The 25,849-nt window shown below is 40.1% G+C and overlaps 1 protein-coding gene across 1 annotated transcript; it reads left to right on the forward strand.

Moving 5' to 3' along the window:
- Positions 1-2,014: 2,014 nt before the first annotated feature.
- galr1a (galanin receptor 1a) lies at positions 2,015-3,522 on the forward strand (the record flags this gene model as incomplete). Its single annotated transcript, XM_084080451.1, has 3 exons — positions 2,015-2,662; positions 3,047-3,112; positions 3,214-3,522. The coding sequence occupies 3 exons, from the start codon at positions 2,015-2,017 to the stop codon at positions 3,520-3,522; spliced, it is 1,023 nt and encodes a 340-aa protein (XP_083936577.1).
- Between the last annotated feature and the right edge of the window lie 22,327 nt (positions 3,523-25,849).

Here is a 25,849-nt window from a genome sequence, read left to right on the forward strand (position 1 = left end):
GCGTGTGGTGGGTGGCAGACCATCTGTGTGTCTGTGCCAAACAGGTGCCAAGCTTCCAATCAAGTAGAGGGAGGGCAGAATTGGAAATCGACAGTGGTGGAAAAAGTACTCACATTTTTTTTACTTAAGTAAAAGTATCAATACTGCAGTATATAAATACTCTGTTACAAGTAATAGTAAGGTATTCAAAATGTACTTGAGTAAAAGTACTGGTATCAAAATGTACTTAAAGTACCAAAAGTAAAAGTAAAAGTGTGCAAAATGCCCCATTTCACAAGTTCAAAATCTTTTGAAAATAGCAGATCTACAAGCTCACAATGTGTTGCATTGCAACGCATTGGCACATGCAAAAAACGCATTTATCCAGGCAGAGTTCAAATGGACAGGTGATTTAGCACCACCTGTGGTCTTTCTGTGCACGTGATTAATTTCAGCACCATGGACAGCTCAGCAGCTGTGACATGAGCTCTCCATGGTACTGAAATAAATCATACTCCAAAATCAGATATATGACAACTAATATTAATCTCTTTTGGACAGATAGTAGCTACTTTTTCACTGCCTACAATGTTGCTACCTTTTCCCCCCACACGTGCCAATAAATCACTTGAACCTACATTTGGCAGCATACTGGAAAAGTGAACCTTATGTTCAAGCTCTGTAGCACTAAAGTCAAACGTGCCTATATCTTTTGGTGACCAGAATCACTTCACAAGGACACAAGGACAAGAAGAGATGCAAATTATGAAATAACTGGCATTAAATACAACCACAAATCAACAAATACAAATAAACCTCTATCATCTTCACATGCTTTGCTACATGGAGAATTTCTTTCTTTCTTTCTTTCTCTCTTTCTGGTTATACCTGCTGTGTACATCCTAACTCCAAAAGAAGCAAAAAGCTACACATGTCCAGCAGTCTAAGGACAACAACAGCAAAAGATAATATCAGGTGCTGCTCTCAAGTTACATAGTGTGCATCATCTGTGTCGTCATTTCCAGATGGTTATCTCAACAAATCTCTCAAAATCACATGCATGCATAATGGCAGTACCATTATGTGACCTAATCATTACAGGTGTATAGGTTGCTTCCGTTAAATGAATGAATGTCATATGCTGATCATATGAAAATATTCAGCTGTCCATCTTGTGATTAAATGTGCCATAACGAGCACATCCTCCCCACATCCCCAAAAGTGGATTGAAGATATGGTAGAAATAATGTCATATGAACAGATGTTGGCAAGAGTAAATAATAATGAAGGGGACAAATGGAAATGGGCATGGTACCGCTTTTTTGCTTATAGTTTAAGCAGGACACAGTGATGATGATGGCTGTTGACTAGGTGTTCTGTTGTGACATTACCTGTGGCTGTTTATTGTTTATGTAAGTACCATATGCCAGATGATATATGTTTATGGTGTCTTTGTGCACAAGACTTGTGCAAAAACTTTAATAAAATAAGTGCCATAACGAGGCATAGGTCATTTTGATTAAATATATACAGTACAGTGACATAAAATAGCATAAAGCCTCTTCTCCAACCCCGCCATATTCTTCAATAATATGCTTTGAAGCTCTGCTATCATTACATAAAATAGTCTCTCAAAATGCTGGATTTAAATTCATGCTGCCCTCATAACTAGAGGTGGGAGTCAAACCCTGTTGGTTTCAAGTGGCCAATGACTTGGCTTCTTGAGTATAGGCTAATGCAAAGAAGTATGTGCGATCCAAACAAGCAAAAGGGTTTAGAACTGGGAGGTGCCCTGTAAGTCTTGGTGGAATTTAATACGCACAGACTAGTGACGTTGCTTGGAAATACAGGGGGAAGCCTGTAAATAAATTAGCTCCATGCATCCCCTCTCCGAGCACATACACTCATACGAAAGCTGCATGGTTGGATGAACCATTTAAAGCTCAGATTTGTGCACAGGCTTGAAGTTTTATATGACGACCTGAAACTTCTTTATATCTTTTAGGTTCCTTACACCACATTACCTGACCAAATAATGGATAACCAAAGTCAACCATTCAGTAACGACACAATGATGCTGCCAACTGCAACTAAACCTTTGCTGGGGATAGGCGTAGATAACTTTATTACGCTTCTTATATTCGGACTAATTTTTATCCTTGGTGTGCTTGGGAACAGCATGGTAATCACTGTGTTGGCGCGCAGTAAACCCGGACAACGAAGGAGCACAACGAACATCTTCATCCTTAATTTGAGCGTGGCTGACCTGTCCTACCTCCTGTTCTGTGTCCCTTTTCAGTCCACCGTTTATGTGCTACCGACATGGGTCCTCGGGGCTTTCATTTGCAAGTTCACACATTATTTTTTCACCGTCTCCATGCTTGTCAGTATTTTTACTTTGTCTGCACTGTCAGTGGACCGATATGTGGCCATTGTCCACGCACGCAAATCTTCGTCCATCCGGGTGGGCAGGCATGCCATGCTGGGGGTGCTGGTCATATGGACCATGTCCGTGGTGATGGCAGCACCGGTGGCTCACTACCAGAGCATCGTTGAGACAGAGGAGAACAGCACGTATTGCTGGGTGATTTGGCCAGATCATCACAGACAAATCTACGTGGTGTGCACGTTCGTGTTTGGCTACCTTCTGCCTCTTACTTTGATATCTGTCTGTTACGCAAAGGTGGGTATTATGTTTTTAAATGAAAGGGGCGTTGATTGATTGATTGATTGATTGATTACTTTATTAACAGTTTGCAAAAAAAGCACAGAGGTATAGTTCCATACAAAAGGATGCTAAAAGGATAAACCCAAGAAAGCACTATGGCTTGTTTCCATTGGGGTCCTGTGTATTCAATTCATCATGTTATAACATGAGTAGCCTACTATGTAAATTGTTTGGAGAAATGGGGAAACGGTAATGATGTGAGGAAACTGTGTAGCATAAGTAGCACTATTTATGATTATTTTGTACATAATATTGTAGGCTATTATTTAAGAATACAAAACTCCAATGCCATGTGTTTATCCATGTTAACTATTACACATGGCATCTCATCTGTCATAGGTTTTAAACCATCTACACAAAAAGCTGAAAAACATGTCCAAAAAGTCAGAGACTTCTAAAAAGAAGGTTAGTGGGGCAAATTACCTTTTCCTGTCAACGCACATTCACACTGCAAAATGATTGTTAAAAGGTTATTCTCTCCATCATCTCCCTATGTTGCTGCCCAGACTACCCAGACAGTCCTGGTGGTGGTTGTGGTCTTCTGCTTGTCGTGGTTGCCACACCACGTAGTCCACCTGTGGGTGGAGTTCGGCACCTTCCCACTCACCCAGGCATCTTTCCTGTTCCGTGTGGTGGCACACTGCCTGGCATACAGCAACTCCTCCGTCAACCCCATTATCTATGCCTTCCTGTCGGAAAACTTTAGGAAGTCCTACAAGCAGGTGTTTTGGTGCCAGACCACCAGCGAGTACCTACTGAATGAGACAAGAGACCCCCGCAGCAGATTGGAAACAGTGCCGTCTGCTGACACTTAAAAAGCCACAATGTAATTTATTATGGCTCTCTGTTCTGTGTAAACTAGTTTAAGTGAACTGATTTGACTTGCTTTTGAGCCTCTATTTTGTTGGTATACAGCTCTCATGAACATGTTATGGAGGTTAACTGTCTTAGTGTCTTTGCTATGGTTGTGCATTATTTAATGAGCTTATTCTTGATGACATTCTTCATGTCATGTACATGTGCAATACATGCTATAGCAAATGTAAATGTAAATGAACATCATAAAAGTGCAGCGTTTTTTTTTTTAAAGGCAAAGGTTAAATAAACCACACAATTCACACTAGAACAGGGAACATTGCTCAATGCTGCTGTACACACACACACACACACACACACACACACACACACACACACACACACACACACACACACACACACACACACACACACACACACACACACACACACACACACACACACACACACACAGGTCTTACTTTTACGTGAAATTGCGCTCTAATGAGCAGAAACTAAACAAGCAAACAGATGATGGATTGATGAATAAATAATAACACCTGGGGGTACAGACCCTGCCTGCACCAACATCTATTATTCTATTACATTTTGACATTGAACATATGACTAATAAATGAAAGAAAGAAAGAAAAGAAAGAACAAACAAATAAATGTACAAGCCATGTTGTACATGATGTAAAACATCACATGCTTTTATTATAATTGATCTCCTATCTTTGCACAGTCCGATGTGTTCTGATATAATCCATTTGACCAGGCCAGCACTGATTTCATTTACCTGGCTCACTGATTTTGAAGATTAGCTCCTACTTCCTGCTTATCCCTTAGGGCTGAATTTCATTAAACTGACTTTGAATAGAGACCTGGTCTTGGCTTCTACGTCACTCAGCACTGGCAGTCACCATTATACCAAAATACCTAGCAGACGAGCATTTGTTTCACTACGCATTATTCCTATGTCAAATCATATTTCTGAACATTCTGATTCATCTACTTAGCGTACTGCATCAGGATCACTTACAGTGTCTGAGATGTTGCAGGTTACAGGACATAAAAACATCCCTCTGATTGTTTACATTTGTTTCTTATTGTGATTTTATTGGTCTTTGGAAACAACTTCACATTTTGTTGTCAAGGACAACAAAATTGTTTACATGTTTTGGAGGTATAACATCATGTTTAAATGTGATTTTTTTCCCCCCCACAATCTGGGGGTCTATGTGTTCATAAAAATAAATGTTTGTAAAGACAAAACACCGAAATAATGCAGACTGCAATGCAGTTCAAATCATTTCAGGATTTCAGAACATAAAAGTAATATTAGAAACAGGATGTGAAATCGCCAATTACACTTTAATGCTCTTTGAGGCCTACACCTGCCTGTTAGGTTTTTATAGTTGGTGCCAATTTGCATATGAAGGTTCCGGCCTATCCATTTTCAGATATTTTGGTATATTTCAGAACTTGTATTTCTAATGATTTTGTCATTATGAACCCTATTTCAAATGATTTGAGTCTGTCTTTCACTAGGTTGAGGAACTGGCATAGACTGATTTTGGACATTTTAAACATTATTGTTGATTTGTGTCCACCCGGACCTCTTTGAACGCGGCACCTTGGTCCACTTTAATGATGGCACCTGTGTCTCGGTTAATCACAACCGAGGAAAATCACATGAGGAAGGCCGCGTGTGACGAAACGTCTGTGTGCTATGTATGTTGAGTCTTCAATACATAAGACATCCTAAAAGGAATTCAAGTGAGTGCTGGTGATCTTTTTTGTGCATGAGTTCAAATAATCTAAATAGTTTCAATGCACAACAAGGTTGATTATTATATTCATCCTGAATCTGATACATGACTGTCAGTCATGGATGAACTTCAACATAGTGTTTGCACTTTCTCCCTTTTTGGTCCGTACATCTACTTAAACGTCCAGGTTGAAAATATAAATTCCTTACCCCATAGCCACGGATCTTACAATTATGTACGGTACCTCAGAAGTACCCTTATTTTTCGTATTGTTCAATCCGATCCGATCGGTAGCCATTTTCTCCGTATTTTCTCCATTATGCTTTCAACTACGTGACCCTACCGGTTGGGAGGTGTATTGCACTCTGATATATTATAACTCTATGATAAAATGGCCACCGATCGGATTAAAATGCTTTTCATTGAACAATACGGAAAATACGGGTACTTCTGAGGTCCCGTTCAGAATTATTACATCCATGGCCATGGGGTATGCACTTTATATTTGAAATATTAACGTCTCTGTAGTTGTACGGGCCAAAAAGGGAAAAAACGCAAACACCAGGTTTGAAGTTCATCGGATGAATTTCATCCATGACGGTCATGACAGATGACCGTCTTGGATCCATGGCTATCACATGCCCAGCATTTATTTGAGGGTGACAAAAGGACAGGGTGATAACACCGCATGTTCTGATACACTTATGGTCAAACATTGACAAAACTTGCATGGCTTGGTAGAATTCACAGCTGAGGAGACACTGGACTGGAGCTCATCTGGGGCCGCAAAGGAATACAAGGTGGAAAAGAGACTAAATAATTTCATGGAATGGCACACTGACAAGGAATTCGCATTTGCATGTGACATTCCTTGTTGAATTGCATTAAAAGAGTTCTCATTGTCCTTGTGAATAAATACATATCGTATAAATAATATGATAAACAAAGTATTCATTCCCCAACATATTATCCCACCGACCCACCCTGGGCAGGCAGCATTAGCCCTCTGGCACAGTGGTTCTCAACCTTTGGGTCACAGAGAGGTCCCCACATGATTTTGTGAGGTCCCCAGTGAAGTGACTATTTAAGACCTTTTTAATACCTCCAATACCTCCAAGTATAGTATAAAAACTGGTCAAACATTGACCAAATTGTTAAATAATATAAGGAGGAGGCAACATTTTTGAAAATAGCCGATCTGCAAGCTCACAACGTGGGCTTGTAGATCAGCTATTTTTTACTATATTTTCACTAGCTCCATTAACAACCTCTCACTCCACTATACAGCTCCGAGCTGTATAGCGGAGTGAGTGGTTCTTAATGGAGCTATATTTTCACTATCTGTGGAACCAAATTGAATGCCCCAAGTCCTACAATTCCAAGTGCTTGTCAAGGTGAGGGGTCCCACTCCCCAGTTCAAATATGATTATTTTGGGGGGTCCCGGCCTGAAAGGGTTGAGAACCACTGCTCTACCAGATTGGGCTGATATGCCTGCCCTTGTTTGAACAAGCTCAGGCAACGATGAATGACAGGTGAAAAATGATAGAGGGTGTCAGTCAGACCACTGTTATGGAGTGAAAACTTTGATTGAGTAAACTATTTTTGGCAGATACAATTTCCTGTCCATTTATCACCCTACAGTATGACCTGTACATGTGACAGTCATGACTGGACCAGATTCTTATGGCGTGGCATTGTGCTTCATTCACAAACTGCACACCTAGTGACTTGCTGTCCATATATCTACAGATTGCACAAGGAAGCCACATTGTTATTAGACCTTGTCTTGTTATAACGTATACAACTTTATCTCTGACATTGTCCTTCCCTTGTGAGCAACGATCCCATTATTTTGTTTTGGTATAGGAATTTATTTTATGAAAATAATGAGTCAGGCCATGGTGAGGTGAATATATTCAAATATAAAGCATTACAAATGCACTTCAATTTGAATCAGTCATTTAATTAGTCACTATTCGCACCCTGAGACAGGACTGCGTTTTTTTCCCCAAAATACTCATTGACAGTGTAATGAATAGCTATAAAATGACTTTATTTTCCTTTTTCCAGCTATTATCAAAGCCTTTCTTTTTTAGAATAATGAAGAACAAAAACTACTAATTTTTCTTCCTCAAACAGGAACAGTTTGAACCTGTGATGACCAGTAGATGTCAGGCTTGCACAACCATACAGGTGAACAATTCCCTCAAAGGCAAAATTGAACTGTGTGTGTCTGTCTGAGTGACATGTTTGTATGTGTGCAAGCATAATCTACAAGTGATTTTTATTTGTATAAACGGCTCTAATGTGTGTGTGTGTGTGTGTGTGTGTGTGTGTGTGTGTGTGTGTGTGTGTGTGTGTGTGTGTGTGTGTGTGTGTGTGTGTGTGTGTGTGTGTGTGTGTGTGTGTGTGTGTGTGTGTGTGTGTGTGTGTGTGTGTGTGTAGTAGGTTATGCTGTCTGTAAGCGATTTAGGGTTGGATGAAAAGGACTGATCACAATCACCCTCCACGTCTCCCGCCCCAATCTCTGGGAAATTAATTTCTTGACGCCTGATGCTAATCAATATGGTTGCCTATCCTAGCTCTAAATGCACTCACTTAATGATAAGTCCCCCTCCCCATTTCTCATTTCACTCAGTGGCAGGCAGCTGAGGTCTCTATTCATCCCCTGGGACCCTTTCCCCCCATTGTATGTGTCATAAATAATATGGGCTAATTAGATATGAATTGATTGTGTGTAGATAGCTGACATTTCATCCATCACTCTAAAAGCCCTTTAACAATAGATTACCACCTAATAATTCCCTGTGGAGCCCAATTGAATGCAGTGAGAGAGGTGTTACTTCACCGGTGAAGGGGTGTGTGGGACGTAGGGATGACATAAATCTGCTGAATAATAAATACACTTCCAATCCATTATTTCATCGCTTGGGGTGAGGTTATTAATATAGCGGCTGGTTATGAATCATCATAGGGTTTTATTTCATGGGCGAGGTGTGGTGACTTATGGCTGTATGGCTGTCATTCAGAATAAAAGTAATGTTTAGGATACTATACGGTCTTCATCATAAAAAAAATATATACACACACACACACACACACACACACACACACACACACACACACACACACACACACACACCCCACACATTATGGAAAATGACTGTGGTAGCTATCTTCCCTCCTTTGCCTACAGTACATACTGTAAGTGATTGGTTACTGTTACATAGCTCTTGTTCTAAAATTAATAAACAACATTCTGTAGAACCTACTTACAGTAAATAAAGCTGTGGTGGTAGATCATTGGGTGAATTCTGCTCACTGTAAATGTTTTGACAATTCACAGATATTGTATGATTTTGTGATTTGGTGGTGTATTGTCTTTTACGTAGCTGGTAAAAGTGAACCAAAGTATTTAACTTTTGTATTTGATTGTAATATTATTTACTAATTTAGAAAAGTGTAATTATTTATAGTGGAAACTACGAGTTTCAGGGGAATGCATCAGATATGCATAACAGAAATATATGCAGTCAAATAAGGACATTCACAACGAATGCACATACACTCATAGACCATGATGTGCTGAAAGCTTCTTTTTTTAACAAGTCTTCAGAAATGAAATATTTACAAATTTCAAGCAATCCTTTCAATGAAGATCTGATGACAGAAAGAAGAAGCAGTATCAACAAATAGTTGTGACAGAGGTGACATAAGAGAGGACTCATCTGAGACAGCACGTGGCTTCTGATCTCTATCCACCTGCCCAGGACTCAGCCCTGTAGTGCATTTTCCTGTAGATCTGAGTTTAGCCCAGGAGAGCGGCGACAGCCCTGTGCAGAGGTTTGGCTGTCACCCCCTCTGATTAATGGCCCTGTTGAAACATGTCCAGCCACATTAGAGCCCCATGTATCTCCGGCAGTCCACACAGGCCCACGCTCCTTTGTTCTGATGGGAAATGGTGTCAGCCGCCGCACTGCTGCTTGCGCAGAAACAGATAAAGATTTACTGTCATCAGGCCAGATTAAAGCGCACAAACGTAGACATTGATTTCTGAGAAGAGAGAGAAGAGGAGAAGGAGAGGAGAGGAAAAAAAGGGCACATTTTGGGGAGGAAACTCATTCCAGGGCTGGCGGAGATATGATCAGCTTATTTGGGAGGAGGATAATATGGGGCCCGTCTCCCAGAATGAACTTTGAAAGAAGTAAATTGTAAATATTGATTTCTGAAATGAACTGTCAATCTCACTTGGCCAGATTATTCCTATCATCTTGTTGAGAAGGGGCCAATGAATTCAAAACTGCTGACAAAGTGGGGGGATTGTGTGGCGATTTCTGTTACTGAGGTGTGTGTGTGTGTGTGTGTGTGTGTGTGTGTGTGTGTGTGTGTGTGTGTGTGTGTGTGTGTGTGTGTGTGTGTGTGTGTGTGTGTGTGTGTGTGTGTGTGTGTGTGTGTGTGTGTGTGTGTGTGTGTGTGTGTGTGTGTGTGTTGGGGGCAGTCAAGAGCGCTTTATTCACGGCAGGGCCCCCACCTTAGTGCTGGTTGTTCAATTTCATCAGATAACAGCTGAGATCTCATCGACGGTTGAAAAATGAAATGAACTGTGACTCCACGTCCAGATCGCTGCTCTTATCCAGGCAGAGATCATTGTGAAAAAAGGGGGTGGGGGGTAGTGGATGTCCCATAGCAGCTCAGGCCACTCCATTACAGGGCAGCGCAAGGGGCAAAATTGGTGAGAACAAAGCTATCTTTCCTGCCTCACCCCAGGGTCAAGGCTAAGGGGCAGTTTGATGGGCTGTCGGACATGTTGAAAGGTCATCCTATTACAGTTTAAGAGGAATGTGGGAAAGACGCAGGAAGCTAGAACATGTGTCCTAAACCTGATGTTCCCTTCCTATTGTTAATTTACTCTTCCCTCTCAGCAAAGTGTACTTCATCTGTTGGGCAATTGACCATTTGGGACCACAAGGCATTTCATAGAGTAGTTATTGAGTAGTTATATAGGGGGGGGGGCAGTACAAGAAGTGTCAGTAAAACAATTTCACTATACAGTTTTAAAATGTAATAAGTTCATGTCCAGGGCACTATAATGTCTCGTACGCATGCCACTCACATTACCACAATGTCCCTGATTCAATTCCCGAACCCCTCCCCTCGCTTTCTCGTCTAGCTCCACTGTCCTCTCCTGTCAGACGAAACTAACAAATAACATTGTACAAAAAACCTTTCATAATATATTTGTTAAAGAGTCTAAAATGGCAATTTTATTTAGAAAGATCTTGCCTGATGTGCATTATTGAATATAATTGTTATACATACATATTATGTATAACATAGAAGATATAAGATTTAGTTACTTGCTATATGCCCTTGTAGATTTTTTTTTATTATTATTATTTTTTTATTGATAATAATTTTGTAACAGTAATTGGTGCGTAATCGAAAAGAAGCTTAATTTATCCTCCCACATCGAACGATCACTGTCATTCCTGACAAGAACAGATTTTCAAGAAAACATTTTCACGTCGTTAGCTTGAAAATCAGTTAATGTCGGAAAGCAACACCTACACTGTACTAGGCCAGGCTAGGGGTATACATAAAGTCTCAGTCTAAATCATAGGCTCTGCAACACTAGACTCTTCAGGGCCCCTCTTCATAGGTGTTGTTTGCTACTGTCATAATATAATTTCAGGTTATAACATGAATGATTAAATGCTGACATCTAGTGTTGTGATGAATAGCTTGTTCATCAGGTGAATGTCAGTGAGGGTGAATTATGACTTTGCCAACCCATGCAACATAAAGATTAGCTTGATGGAGGTGTTTCCAGGATCAGGACACCATAAATAACAACATTTCATTATCTGACTGCAAATTATGACCCTGTCAAAGGATCATGTGATAGGATACCCTTTTAGTTCCATCGTAGCCTACAGTAGTATATATATTATTTTTTTTCATTTCTCTTACAAGTTGTATTATTTGGTCAAATTTGGTAATTTTGTAAATCATTAAACATGTTCTTCAACAGTTGTAAAAATCAAGTTCATCCCATTATTTGTTGTAATAACTTTTTATTTTATTTTTGATCATAATGATAAAATACAAATACCCACTAGGTGGTAGTATGCTCCTATGCAAATCATTTACAAACGGCCATAGAATGTGTCACAGAGATTAGTTCAATGGTTGAAGCAAAGTGAATGTGGACAACCTACTGCATTGGCTGCATTGCCTTTGACTTGCTGTCAGTAGCATTTGCCTCTCCGCTCATTCTTTTCCTCTTCAGCCTGGTCTTTGATCCATCAGCAACACAGCAAATCCACACGGTCCCACTTTCAATTACACTGAAAGCTCTTTGAGTTAAAGTAATACTAATGGTGCTCATTTTCAGCTGTGCACCACAGCATTCTCCTGACCGTTTCCGTCATTTATCAGCATTTTGTGTTAGAATGTGTTGACTCGGCTCAAAAAGTTGTAGATAACAAAGTTCTTGGGTTTTGAACAAGCAAACGTTCTGGTAGTATGGAACATAAATATATGTCATTCAGACATTTGTGTGTGTGTGTGTCATGTGTCATTTGTCTCTGTTTGTCTGTGCATACTGTATGCAATGCAGTGCATACTGTAGGCTGGGGGCCGTAGAAACACTCATTCATTTAGACAAGAAATGACTGATCACTTTGCCATTATTCTTAATTGATCAAATGAGTTGTGCAGATTTTCTCTCTCATTTTGACAAATGAATGTCAGAGGCCAATAGCTTTCAGCAGCTGGGTCTGTGCCAATCAAAACCAACAGCAAAACACAAGGACAATGCCTCCAGCATGTAATGTCCTTTAATTGCCATTTACATACTGGGTTAATCATTATTGTTATGTCCCCTTTTGTCTACAGTTGCTACTTTCTGCCATGTGTAGCCTCTCTCTCTCTCTCTCTCTCGCTCTCGCTCTCTCGCTCTCTCGCTCTCTCTCATATGCCTCTTTCTTTCCATTCTTTCACTACAGAACTTAAAGTTTAAGTTTAGTCAGAAATGCTGCTTTAATGCCACTCAGTGTTAATATCACAAAACAGCTGACAGCAGCATTATTACTATTGTTGCTGTTGTTTAAATCACAGGTCTTATAGTAGATCCTCCATGTCAGAAGAATTCTCTCTCATTCTTAGCTGACCAAAGTTTTTCAATGCTAATCCATACATTGCATGTACTTACTTACATGGTCTACTACAATTACATGGACAACTGTAAACTTTTATAAGCTACATTATAGCCAGGTCAGTATCAGGCCTGACCTTGGTTTATCTACACATCCACGCGCCACAGAGTAGTAATGACAAATCATGGATGTTTACTAATGATCGGTAGAAATGGTTTCAGTTCAGTTGTAATTTGATGTGTTTAAGAGCTCTGTTTATTGTTCCATTTGCACATTCTGTGAAAGTGTTAGAGAGGGCCAGCTAATCGTTATTAATTAGGGTCATTGTTCTGTGTGTGTGTGTGTGTGTGTGTGTGTGTGTGTGTGTGTCCTTGGGGCTGCATACCCAGGTTTCTGTCTGTGTTCGTGTGTTTAAGTGTGTGCTATATGTTTCAATTCCTGAAAATAAATAACTGTTTTTAAGTGAAAAATAAATTGCTTATGAATCTGTTATTTTCGGCGAGTGACACCATCGTGCAATGAAGCTTAAATTAGGCTTTAACTGTGTGCAAGCGTTTCGTAAAGGGACAAAATGATGAGAGCCCTGGAGCAACATTCACCAAGCTGTGACAAAGGTCCATTACCTTGTCTGATCGTACCGGTTCTGCGATCTATTAGCATCATCTAAAAGCTGCATTAGGATGAGGAGGGGATGCTCATAAACAGAGCAGTCAGATCAGGGTCCTTTTTAATGGGTTCATTGGTTTTACATGTAACCTCTCTGGCTTATTCCCCTAGATTTGTAGGTTAATGCATTTTCAAGTACCCACCAGACAACACTCAAATGACAATGGAGTACATACATCAGCCGTTCAATCTAAAGTGAGTATGGACGCACCAGTAAATTGATATGGCAGCTGATAAGATAGCTTTTAGAGACTGACCCAGTATCTGGAAATATACGAATTCGGAATTAGAGTGTAATAGATTAGAAAATGTCTCTTTAAACCTGTTTAAATGAGTGTAATACACATACGCCTCCACACACACATGCGCACACACACACACACACACACACACACACACACACACACACACACACACACACACACACACACACACACACACACACACACACACACACACACACACACACACACACACACACATGTATATTCACATACGTGTGTGTGTGTGTGTGTGTGTGTGTGTGTGTGTGTGTGTGTGTGTGTAATCAAATGCTATATCGCATGTTGGGTCAGAGGGTTAAACTGACACATAATGATATTCAATACATCATGCTCAACCTCCAAGTATATTATCTCTATCATCTGCTTTTATTGGAACCACAAAAGAGGTTGCAAATGGCTAATGCAACATCTTACATGGCAATTCTTTCATATTCACATACTTCAAAGGTCCCCCCCAATTCAACAAGATAGCATTAGGCCAAAACATGCCTATTAGTATAATCTGGGAGCAGATCTGTTGTTTTGTGAATGCAAATGAGATCATACAAGGCGCGTGGTCTGCCTGGCGATAATGAAACTGTTATTAAGAGGTTGCAACATTAGGAAATCAATAGAATGTACTTCAAATACATTGGGTCATGGTTGCAATATAATTAGCACAATCTGCTTAAGTCTGCAGGATGAAATCACTTGATTGTTTCTCGATGATTTCAGGGATACCCTTATTTGTTTATTTCAAAAAATATAATAGTCGTAAGAGTCTTCAGATGTGCAATGTCTAAAGGAGACCTCCGCTGGTCAATTCTATGCCTTTAAAAAAAGGTCGCGTTTTTGATATGCAGAAAGGGATCACTGAGGTCTTGTCATGTTATGAGGTTCACTGAAACCTTATTGTCTATAGAATTATCATAACCTCCCTCTACCTTTAGTGTCATGGCTGGAAGATCATGCTTTGAGCTAAAAAGCTTTATTGTTGTGGGAAATGCAAATGCAGATGTGTTTGCAAATTTGATTCTTTAAAAATGTAGGGAAAAGGAAGTAGTGTTTAACACCTGGCAACTGCCAAATTACTAATAAGTAGATGTTATGGTGATATGGTACTCATTATATTACCAGTAATATGATGCACTATAAAGTACTTTATGTTTTTGGTTGGTGTGGTCTTAATCTGGTAAATGCAGTAGTCATAATAAAATTACTTTCTACACAACTGGTGAGTAAATTTGAGTTTACAATAATACAAAATAGCATTACCAACGAGTCAGTGTAAAGACACATTTCTGTGACTAAAACTGTAAGACCTGAATAGCTCATACGATACATTACAGCATGTTTGCAATAACGCCAGTGAGAAAGTGTCACAGCGGCATATTTACTGATTGATATACAGTGCACCATATGGACATTGTGTTAATCGAATGAGGGAGACATCTGTGAGATGATTTATGAATCTGCACTGATTTGTAGGCTGAGGGTTACATCGATGACATCATCAGCATTAGTCAACCTCACCTTGTGAAGCCAGTACATTTTCTAATTGACCAAGGAAATTCCAGAGCAGAGAGATTGGTGTGAGGATTACAGTGCTCAAGACACCACAACTTGAAACCTCGGATGTGGGTTATATACAGTAATTGGATAACAAAAGATGTACTTCAAATTGATGGCACTTTCAAAGTTATTCACAAGTAAGTCACATGGAATAAAACTAATCCGTTTGAAGCGTTATTACAATTTCAATCACTGTGAATTAGCCTTGTTATCATACAATGCTGCAACTAAGTTAGGGTTATTAAAGTAACTGGAAGTTGAAAGGTCAAAATGTTAAATCATAGGGTGTATAATTCTTTCTCAATTTGTAAATCAGAGGAGAGTAGATTAAAACAGAGGAGAGGAGATGAGTCACGAAGAGAGGCCCAGTTGTGACGAGGTAAGGGTATCCCTTACTCAACCTATATCCTTTACTCAATCGTTGACCCTGAAAAATGACAAGTTGATTGTGTCTTTGTGCCTTGCATGTCAGAAGAACAGCTCCATGGGCTTGTGGTGAGCACGTCGGCTACAAAGCCATACCATCCATCTCCCTCTGAGGCCCTGTCACCTCCACTTTGCCCAGGGATGATTTGATGACTGGAAGTGGTCAACCCCCCACCTTTCACCACTTGTCCCCCAACCCCCTTAACCTTTTTCTGACCAGTAGAAATGATGGATGGTACTAGCCAACCCTCCGTCTTCCATACAGTTGTCCGAATCAGGGCAGTGCAATGAATAGACAGCTTTTCCTTTAAAATGCAATATATTTCTTTCCCCTTAATTTGGCCGCCACCACTGGGTCAGTTGGAAATATCAATGAGCATAGTCCACAATAAAATATCAAGTGTTGATTTAACTATGAAGGTATAGAGATTACTGTTAAAATTACAGTTTAACATACAGTATATGTTATTTATACATTGATCAAAACAATAGTGGGTCCTCCAGTAAATTGAGGTGTTAGTCATTTCAGTTCAATGCCTCGTCAATTAAAAAAAAAGTCAAAATCCAGGTCAGTTTATAACCACTGGGGGCAGTAGCAAATTCAGTCGCAAATTGTTCTAAAAAGGGAAATTTGCAGCAGAGGGTACTGCTTGGTGCTTTTTATTGTGGTTACATAAAAACAATGTTTTAATTAATCTGTTACGATTAGCAATACGGTGCCACCTAACCCTTGTCACCATCATGACAAAATGATGATTAGTAATTAGGCTATAATGAGTCTCAAACATGAAACAAATAGAGCAACATTTCCACAGATGTTAAAGAAATGACATGACCAATTTATCTCCATATGTCCACAGATACCATTTGAGCATCGTCGTTCATACAGTAAAATCCCCAGGAGTATTTTATCCATTTGTAACTCCGATCCCTTCGGGTCCATTTGGTTACATTTATACATTTGTACACTCTCAGAGTTCAATTAACACTGAGGATTTTACTGTGTGAGCCTGACATCACTTGATCTGAGGATGATGGATCCTCTCAGCTTCATCTCCATGCAGACAGCTCAGAGCCTCCCAGAGGGGAAATCCTTGTGCCTCTGCGGGTCATAGCCGACACACAACTTTCAGCGGGACGTCCCAGCAGAAGGTGAGGTCAACTATTATGCAAGCAGCGGACAATAGGATATGGAGGTGGATTTAATGTTTCATGTTTCAGCAGTGTTTAGCAGTGGTCATATTCTTTGAAGATGTAGCCCCCCCCCACATGGACAAAAGGTGGCAGCCTGAGATAAGTAGAGCAAAACCTACAATTTAAAACAAAACTGATATCAAATGGACTGCTACTGATTTCAATTAAAAAACAACAACATAATACCAATAATAATAAACTCATATTGAACTTGAAATAAAAACCTTTTTTATTTAATTTTTTTGTTAATTAATTATGTTTTATATTTTACAATATGCCATGCATTTAAAGCCTAAACTAATATTGGTAAACGTTTGTGAGCCTTTGACGCCCAGTTATTTTTCATTTCTCTCTCGAGTGGGTTTGGCAGGGGATCCCTGGTAGCTGAGCTGTTGGCTGCCCTTCCATGTCTTCAGTTGTTGTTTTCTGGAGGCCTCAATGGGATGGGTAGTTTGTGAAATGACAGGACATGCCAACAAATTGCATCACTTCTGGCTCAGCGGCCAAGGACAATGCCATGCCATATGCCAGTTGAGGGGTGGGGTGGGGGGGTGTTAGTGCGATGAATGGGTCTCATTTCCATGTGCTCCCTTCGAAGCCTGACCCCCCCTCCTCCCTGAAACACCCATCCCACCCCGCCAACTCCGCTCTCACCCCCCCCCCCCCCCTCCCCCAATTCCTACTCTTAAACTCGATTTATACTTAGAAAAAAATAGCCGATCTGTAAGCTCACAACGTGCCGAATAACGACATGTTGTGAACTTGTAGATCAGCTATTTTCGGTCTGCATCGCCGTTGTACGATGGACCATAAATTAGGCGTTTACACCCCAAGCCCCCACCTAACCCACCCACCCCCCAAAACCCTGCCGGGAGCCTGCCTTGGCCAGTGGTGTGACACAGACATACGAGCTGACACATAGCCATTAACCAAAACAAAACGTCCAGAGATTTGTTTCAATATGCGGGCACTCGGGCAGGGCCTGAGGAGTGCCATTGTGCCCACTGATCTCACCCTGCCTGAAGTTGACAGAGTCATCAGTACTCACACACAGTCACACACTGACTGTATGCACACAATGTGCCCTTTACCCCTCTAAGCTGCTGTTTTAACAGTTCTTTTGCGAATGCCGTTACCATGTTTTGTCCCTATACCAGTCATTCGATGTATTAATGTAATGTATTAATTAATGTTTTTGTTCTTCATCAACCCAGCACTAATGTAGTAAATTGAATGTTTATTATTTAGCCCTGAAGTGTTTGGTAAGTTTTAAAAGCTGCCTCTTTTTTGGGGGTAAATGACAAAAGTTAAAAAAAACAGTCAAGTTACTGAAGGCCTATACTTGCAATGAGATACTTGGTACATACAGTAAGAAAGATCTAACCGAGATTGATATAGTGCAATCACACAATTCTCTTCCAAAATAAGATACCCTTCGAAAGAAGAGAAGAAGAAAAGAGAAAAAAAAAAGAAAGAAAGAAAGAAAGAAAGAAAGCAAAAAGGCGCAAGAAGCAAACAAAAAGCAAAACAAAATCAGTGACACTTAAAAAATATATATATTTAGAGCAGAAAAGAAAATCTATAATGTAGACAATGCAGTTAAGTTTTTTTATGAACATATTGCAATTTGCAGTATACATTCTTCAGTTATTACTTAATCTTACCTTTCCTTAAATTTCCCAGCAGGGATTCTGTATGATTCTCTATTACAGTAACTTGGTATTACAAGTGTGCCTGGTGTGTGCAGTGTGATTTGTACTTCATCTTATGACAATGCCAGTTACCAAAAATAGCCGATCTACAAGCTCACAATGTGTGGCGATGCAGCGTATTGTGAGCTTGTAGATCAGCTATTTTCGGTGTAAAAATGAAGCATGAGTTGACTGTAGAGAGTGAAGAAGGGGGTGATTTAGGGAGCTGTTTCTTGGTTGACATGATACAAATGAGGATGTGATGAGAAGGTCAAACAGCCTGTCCTACCAACATAATAGTGCTAATTAGGACAATATGTTCATGATAAATCACAATATAGTACACAACAAAATCCTGAGGATCAGTTTTACTTACAGGCCTAATTTTACACTCTCTTCTGAGTTCGATTGATCCTCAGAATGTCGCTGTACACTGACTATTCTGTGGACATTTGTTTATGCTTTTGTTGCATCGTATACAGCAGAGAGTGACAAGATGACAAAGCACAAATGAGTGGAGCAAACACTGGAATCAAACCCTGCTATAGTTATTTTCTTACTGTACATTAATTACAAAGTGGCACAAGTTCCAAGTTTCGGTGGCTTTTGTAGTTTTTGCTGGTGAACATATGTTTTAGAGAGCATATGCTGCTCTGTGGTGAGGGAGAGGGAAGGATTTTAACCTTCTATGCAGGGGAAGTTGTGCGGCTAATGCTCCAGCCACCTCGTCGTTGGGCCAGTGCCAGGTGTTCCTCCAACCTTAACTTGACAAGGGGTGGAATGGGCCCTCACAGATGCTTTCCCTCAATCCCCTCTACTTAACAGCCAGATGCCGAGAGGATAACCCCTGGTTGTTTCAGGACTACCATACCAAGGTTGTGTCCAAATGTGAATACTGTGATATTTGCAACAGAGCAGCCTTGATATATGATGCCATTATGTGCTCTTGTTGGTAAATATAATATAATATAATATAATATAATATAATATAATATAATATAATATAATATAATATAATATAATATAATATAATATAATATATATAACGTAATCTAATGTAATGTAATGTAATATTATATTTTATCATATCAGATTATTGTATATTGCATTTCTCACTTTATTTCGACATCATTTTCTCAACATGCTGTGAGACTCTCCAGCACATGAGGAAATTAGGGCTGTAGGAGCTGACATGCTGACATCAAGGGTTACTGCCACCCCCTGTTGGGCAAGACACCATGGGGAAACACTGCAGCACACTTTAAAATTGTGAGTGTACAAACGGAAACAAATGGACTTGTAAGGGTCCATTTGGTTCTGTACACTCTCTGAGTGAAATGAACACTCACAATTTTACTGTGCAGTACACAGTAAGAGGCAAATCGTCACAGAACATACTGTAGTTTAAAACAAGATTTCGATTTTAGATGTACAGTAGAAAGCCCTGCTATTGAACTTGCCTTGCAATTACTGGTTTGGTGACCAACTTCTTTATTTTAGCATTTGGGTGTCTTTTGAAAGGTGCTGGAATATGGCAAGTGTAAAACTGGTATGAACAGTAGAAACTGTACAAAAAGAGAGAGTTGCCTTTGAGACAGATTTTATAGATGCAAGGTTGAAATGTGGGAATGTCTTGTAATTATACATGCAGATTTATTCCATCAATCTTGCATCATCTTTTCTCTTTTCTTTTTGTTTTGTTTTGGGTTTTTTTTCTACAGAAAGCTGTGGGGTGAAGGGGGGGACCTGAGGATGATTAGCTTCTTTCTATCCCCTCTTTTTTCCTCTGCTTTTGCTTTTTTTTTCCATGAGAAGATTAAATATTTCTGCTTGAGAAAACCTTTTTAAACTGCCACTGACTGCTGTCCCGGCCCCTCTGTCACTTCTTGTGCACACAGAGTCCCCCTTCCCCAAAACCCATAGTTCTCCCCCATTTTGTCATTGCAAAATGTGGTGAAAAAATGTAATCTTCTAACAAAGAATAGAAAAGGGGGAGGCTATAAAGGAATTTTTCTGCAAGTGGCCTCTTTATTAGGTGGGGGATGGGCGACGGAGGGGTCCTTCACAGTATCCACACACAACAGGGCACCAATCTGTCAAATAATTAGCCAGTGTGGGAGGACAAAGGTTTTTATTTGCCCGAATTTCATACATCACTGCGTGAATACTTCATCACTGTATTGTGATGGGTCATGGGAACTTCAACGTAAAGAGCAGAGTGAGAGAAAGCGAGAGAGAGAGAGGTGTCCACAAAACTGACAATGAAAAGACCATAATGCACAGACATTCGTTGGGGAATTTACTATGTTTTATATGGACACTATAGATATTGTATGCGTGACACTGAGCATTTTTATGCAAATCCTGTGCTGTAGGTCTACATACGTATGTATTTGGTCTCAGCTTTCATAACGGACGTCTTCGTGCCTTTAGAGAGCAGTGGGAGGGCAATAGAGGCAGAGAGAAAACAACATTACCTGAGTGGAACTGAGAACAGTCAATAGTAAATAGTACAGGAAAAAAGAGATGGATTGCTTGGATTGCTTGAATTCTTAACCAATCAGCCAGTCTCATACTGATTGATGGAGTATTTTAAGCTAGCCCTCTCCTGTCACAGTGACTCTCCTTGCCACGCAGCCAGGAGGCCACAGCTACAGCACTTGTCATGACTGACTGGCACTCTAGGACAGTGGTTCTCAACCTGTGCGTCGGGAACCCCCAGGGGGTCCCCACATGATTTTGTTGGGGGTCCCCACATGACAGTAAAGTGACAATTTAAGGACTTTTAATGCCTAATGCCTAAAACAAGAAAAAATAAATGAAAAAAAAAAGACCATTACTGCATCAAAAAATAATCAAAAAACTATACAAAAAAACTGGTCAATTGTCAAATAATATAAGAAATTGTAATTGCGAGGCGCTGTGAGCTTGTAGATCAGCTATTTTCACAATATTTATCTGTGGAACCGAGTCAAACTAAATGAAATGCCTTCATTTCCTACAATTCCAAGTGCTTGTCAGGGTGGGGGGTCCCCAGTTCAAATATGATTATTTGGGGGGGTCACAGCCTGAAAAGGTTGAGAACCACTGCTCTAGGACACAATAAGACAGGTTATAAAGTTATATAAAAGTGGTATTCTAGTGTTCTGTCCATTTACTGAGATAGTATATGGTGTAACATTCACTGTGATGTGGATCTATACTATATAATATCAGCCTCTTAAGTTTATTTGTGGTGTCTTTATCAATTAGCTTGGCTTGTGTGATATTTAGACAAGACGATTGGGGATAGGAGATTGGATTGTAATTGTGGGTCAGTGCAGCTCTTATATGGTCTGGTCTGGACTGAAAGGAGTTATCAGGAATCCTATATTGTCCTCTTTTATATTTGCTGGTCTTTTCACAGTTGAGTTCCCAGACGAAGGGAATAGACCTCTGTATGTCTTTTGTTTGGCTTGATTGCACCAGTCCATCACACATTTCTCAACTGGATTAGATTGATCCACTGACTTGAGATGAACTTTACCAGGGTGCTCCGCACTGTACTGAACGAGAGTGACAGGCCTGAGGCATTCGCCAGACAAGAATTTTGTCTTTGTGCGTGTCTTTCTTTTGCTTTGAACAAAAATTAATTACGGCTTTGGTCACTGTGCCAAGGCGGTTGAAAATCAGCTTATGGACGTGATGATGTAATCTGTATTGTTTGAACGAGGTTCCTCTGCTGCTGCAGTGTGAGATGGGGAACGTTAACTTGAGGACTGATGACACGGACACGCACGCACACGCACACACACACACACACACACACACACACACACACACACACACACACACACACACACACACACACACACACACACACACACAGGTCAGACTAACTACAGACATGATGAAGTGATTTTTAGCATGAGATTGTAGATGAGACAGGAAGCTGAAAAAAATTTGTTAATTATACGAATTCAGTCAATTAATTCCAAAGATAAGGTATTATGTGAAATTTGCTATAAGGACAGGAGAAACGTGGCAACAAAATCACAAAATTAACCACACTCTTAATACCTATGTGAAAGAAAGTGACATTCTCAAATCTCATCTTGGACAGAGTTTTTTACTTTCTCCCCGTTTTTTTTTTCTTCCCCTTCTCTCAGCCTGTGATTTATACACACAACATGTTGCACAAAGGGAGCCTTGTTTGCTAAATGGGATACCCTTAATGGAGACTTATATTTCCAGGATTATATCTGTATTCAGTTGCAAATGATTTGGAGAGGGGGGGGGGGTTGCTTCAATACTCTGCCTCTGTCTATGAATAATAGTATCATTTGAATTAAGTGGACACCTGGTGCAGTGGGTACGGCTCTGAGGCGCGCTGTTGACCCGCTACCACTGCCAACTTCCCTTTTTCCCAGCCTGTCCTTATCCGTTCCCTCCGAGCCTCCAATTTCAGTCTCCCTCCCCAAAATGCCACACACTTGTAACTTTACTCTCCCCCTCGGCAAAAACTTGCTCTCTCTCCTGAAAGGCAAAGGGGGTTTTGGACGAAAAAAAAAAAAAACCTTTAAGAGAGGAGGGCGAGATGGAGAGAGGGAAGGAAAATTCTTATCAATCTCCTCTTAGATTTGGGCAAAGTCATTTGAAAGCAGGGTGTTAGGTTTCAGGGAAAACTTCCAATTAAATACTGTAAAAAAAAAAAGAAGAAAAAAAAGAAGATAAAATAACAGTAGCCTCAGCCCTGCCTATTGCTGGTATTAAAGACCCCTTTTGTTGATTTATTGTACATTAGCCACTGAGCCATGCAAGGAAGGGGACATTTCAGAAGGGATTCTATTTGTATGCATCCTGCGTCTACCCCCACACACAATCAGGCCTGTATTGCGTTTTGCAAATTTATACCAGGATGTAGGTTTAGAGTGTCCCCCCCCAACCCCTGAAAGAAAAGAAAGAAAAGTTTTTCAAGTAAGTGTCTGCTTTCATGAGCACAAGTGATTGAGGCTCACAAACAAACCTTTGTTTCAAAACTCACAGATGTACAGCCCCGGCGTAGCTTTGTCCTCTTGCCCTGAAAAGCATTCATACATTTCTATTTGAGCACAACATCGGATTGTTTGGAAATACTTTTAGAGTGGACCTCCAATAATAACCTCCAAAGCTTTCCCAGGGTTGTATTTTTCACCCAAGAGAGGAGAGGTCTTTTCTGCAAAGATATCAGATAAAAAAAGAAGAAGAAGAAGTATTTCCCCCCTCATCTCAGATATAGATAGATATAGTCTATACTCTTCTCAGGATTTGTAAAAAACAAACAAAAAAACAAAAAAACTCTTGAAATGAATATAACTTCAAAGTTTTTTATCATATTGCACTAATGCTGTTTGGTATCTTGTTATTTGATTATAATTTAAGCAAGTTTCTCAACATTTTCATTGACTTTAAGAAACAAAAAAAATCTATGTGAAGAAAATAAATCACATAGGCTACATTAAAAAAAAATGCAATAGTGTGTATGAAATCCCCATGTAAGAAAGAAGGGTAAGAAGATCATGTTTATAAAAAGATATACAAGTGTACACTTGTAATACGAAGTGAGTAGCAGATTCAACTTCTCAGTGGATTTAAAGTTTAAATCTGTTTAAATTTTAAACAGAGTTCTCTGCCTACAGATAACCCTGTTAACACCCAGACAAGTTTCATGTCAGTCTCAGCCAGCTTTGAGTGACCAACCACAGAAGAGGACACAGACACGCACGCACGCACGCACGCACGCACGCACGCACGCACGCACGCACACAAGCACACAAGCACACAAGCTCACACATACATACCGGTATGCACACCTGCATGCACACGCGCATTCATGCACAGGCACAGACAAAGAGAGAGACGCACACTTGATCGCACACACACACACACACACACACACACACACACACACACACACACACACACACACACACACACACTGATAGAGAGAGAGAGAATTACACATTTACGTTAGGAGCAAGATGACATGGGAACGATTATCCTTCTAATTCCCTTGTCGATGCAGTTATGTCTTATGTGGTTGGCAGGTGGTGGGGGGGGGGGTGCAGTTGTTATCTCTAATCAATACTGGGACACTTCATAACACATCTGAGCATGATAGGGGCTGAGCGACATGGGCCTGGTTATGGATCAGCTACTTTGGCCCTGAAGTGGCTGCAGTTGATGATGTGATTAAATCAATGATCATCTTTCCTGTAGGGCTCTGTGATCCATTCCCCGTTTTAGCTCTGCACAGCAGAGCGGAGAGTCAATTACTGCTGCTATTCAGAGGAATCCACACTGTTCTCACTTTGAAATAGTGACATATTCATTGACTGTATTTAAAAAAGAAAAGAAAAAGGGGAGTGGGAATATGTAACAGTTATCAGATGCTGAGGAAATTCACAATGTCTGGGGAAAGTGAAAGGAAAATATGAAGACAGGCTCTTGATAATAATGAAATATCATGTGACCTACAGTATGTAACAGTTTTGGACAACTTTATTTATTTGTGTCTTACCACTAGAACAGCACAATCAGGAAAGTGTAGAAAAATATGAAGATATTACAGTAATTAATGTAATCTTATTGCCAATGATATTTTATACTGTAAAAGTACATTATCAAACGACTCAATATCTTCATTCAAGTATTTATTGATAGGTTGGTAGCGTGATTCTCTTATTGTCGTCGGTTTACCAACAAGGCGTCCTGCAACCTCCCTTCTTGTTGTGTCTAGACGACAGGAAATGCAAAATTGCGTTTGTTTACAGCCACGAGGAACTCCAGGCGGGTGGCAGTTTAAGAGAGCAGCACCCAGTAAGGAATGGCAGAGAGGTGGGGAGGCTCTCTCTCTCACTGCTGTGCCCCTGAAGGGGGGCCGGATATGAGCAGGGCTGTGTCTGCAGGCCGCCAACGAGAGCCTGCCCAGGATGTGTTGTAAACACTGCTGTAAAGTAGATTGGATTCTTTACTGTTTGCATCGTATGCGTGACGTTTATTTTCTCTCCCTCCCTCTCTCTCTCTCTCTCTCTCTCTACCTCTCACTCTCTCCTTTGAATGGGGCCATTTGGCACACATGGGTACCATTCTATGTAGCTTAGTCAGGTGTGAGAATAAAACAGCTCACATAAAGCAACTTGCAACAATTAATATCACTGATGATACTTGCTTTAAGCAAGTAGGCTACCATCATGATATTAATTGTTGTTCACAAGATTTAATCTCTCCCCTCCTCTCTTTCACACGCACGCACGCACACTGGGGATGTATTTTTTTATGTACACTTACTGTATATACTTTCATAAACGTTTAATTGTATGTACATTTATATTCATATTTACACCTGTTATTAACTCATACAACATGCAAATCCTGGGCGGTCCAAGTGCAGAGGGCCACACCAGGACCCTAAATCTCCTATTAGTTTTTCCTATTGCAAATCCCTGTACCTTAATGCCTGTTCACACTTATTTTAACGTTTTTATTTTAACTTTTTTTATTGTATTTTATTCTTAGTTGTGACTCTTTTCTTTATTTTCTGTATCTGTCTGTGTTTTTGTTTTCAGTTATTATGGCAAGCGGTAT

The sequence above is a fragment of the Gymnoscopelus microlampas genome (genome assembly GCF_963454915.1).
Source record: "Gymnoscopelus microlampas genome assembly, chromosome: 15".
Taxonomy (NCBI): domain Eukaryota; kingdom Metazoa; phylum Chordata; class Actinopteri; order Myctophiformes; family Myctophidae; genus Gymnoscopelus; species Gymnoscopelus microlampas.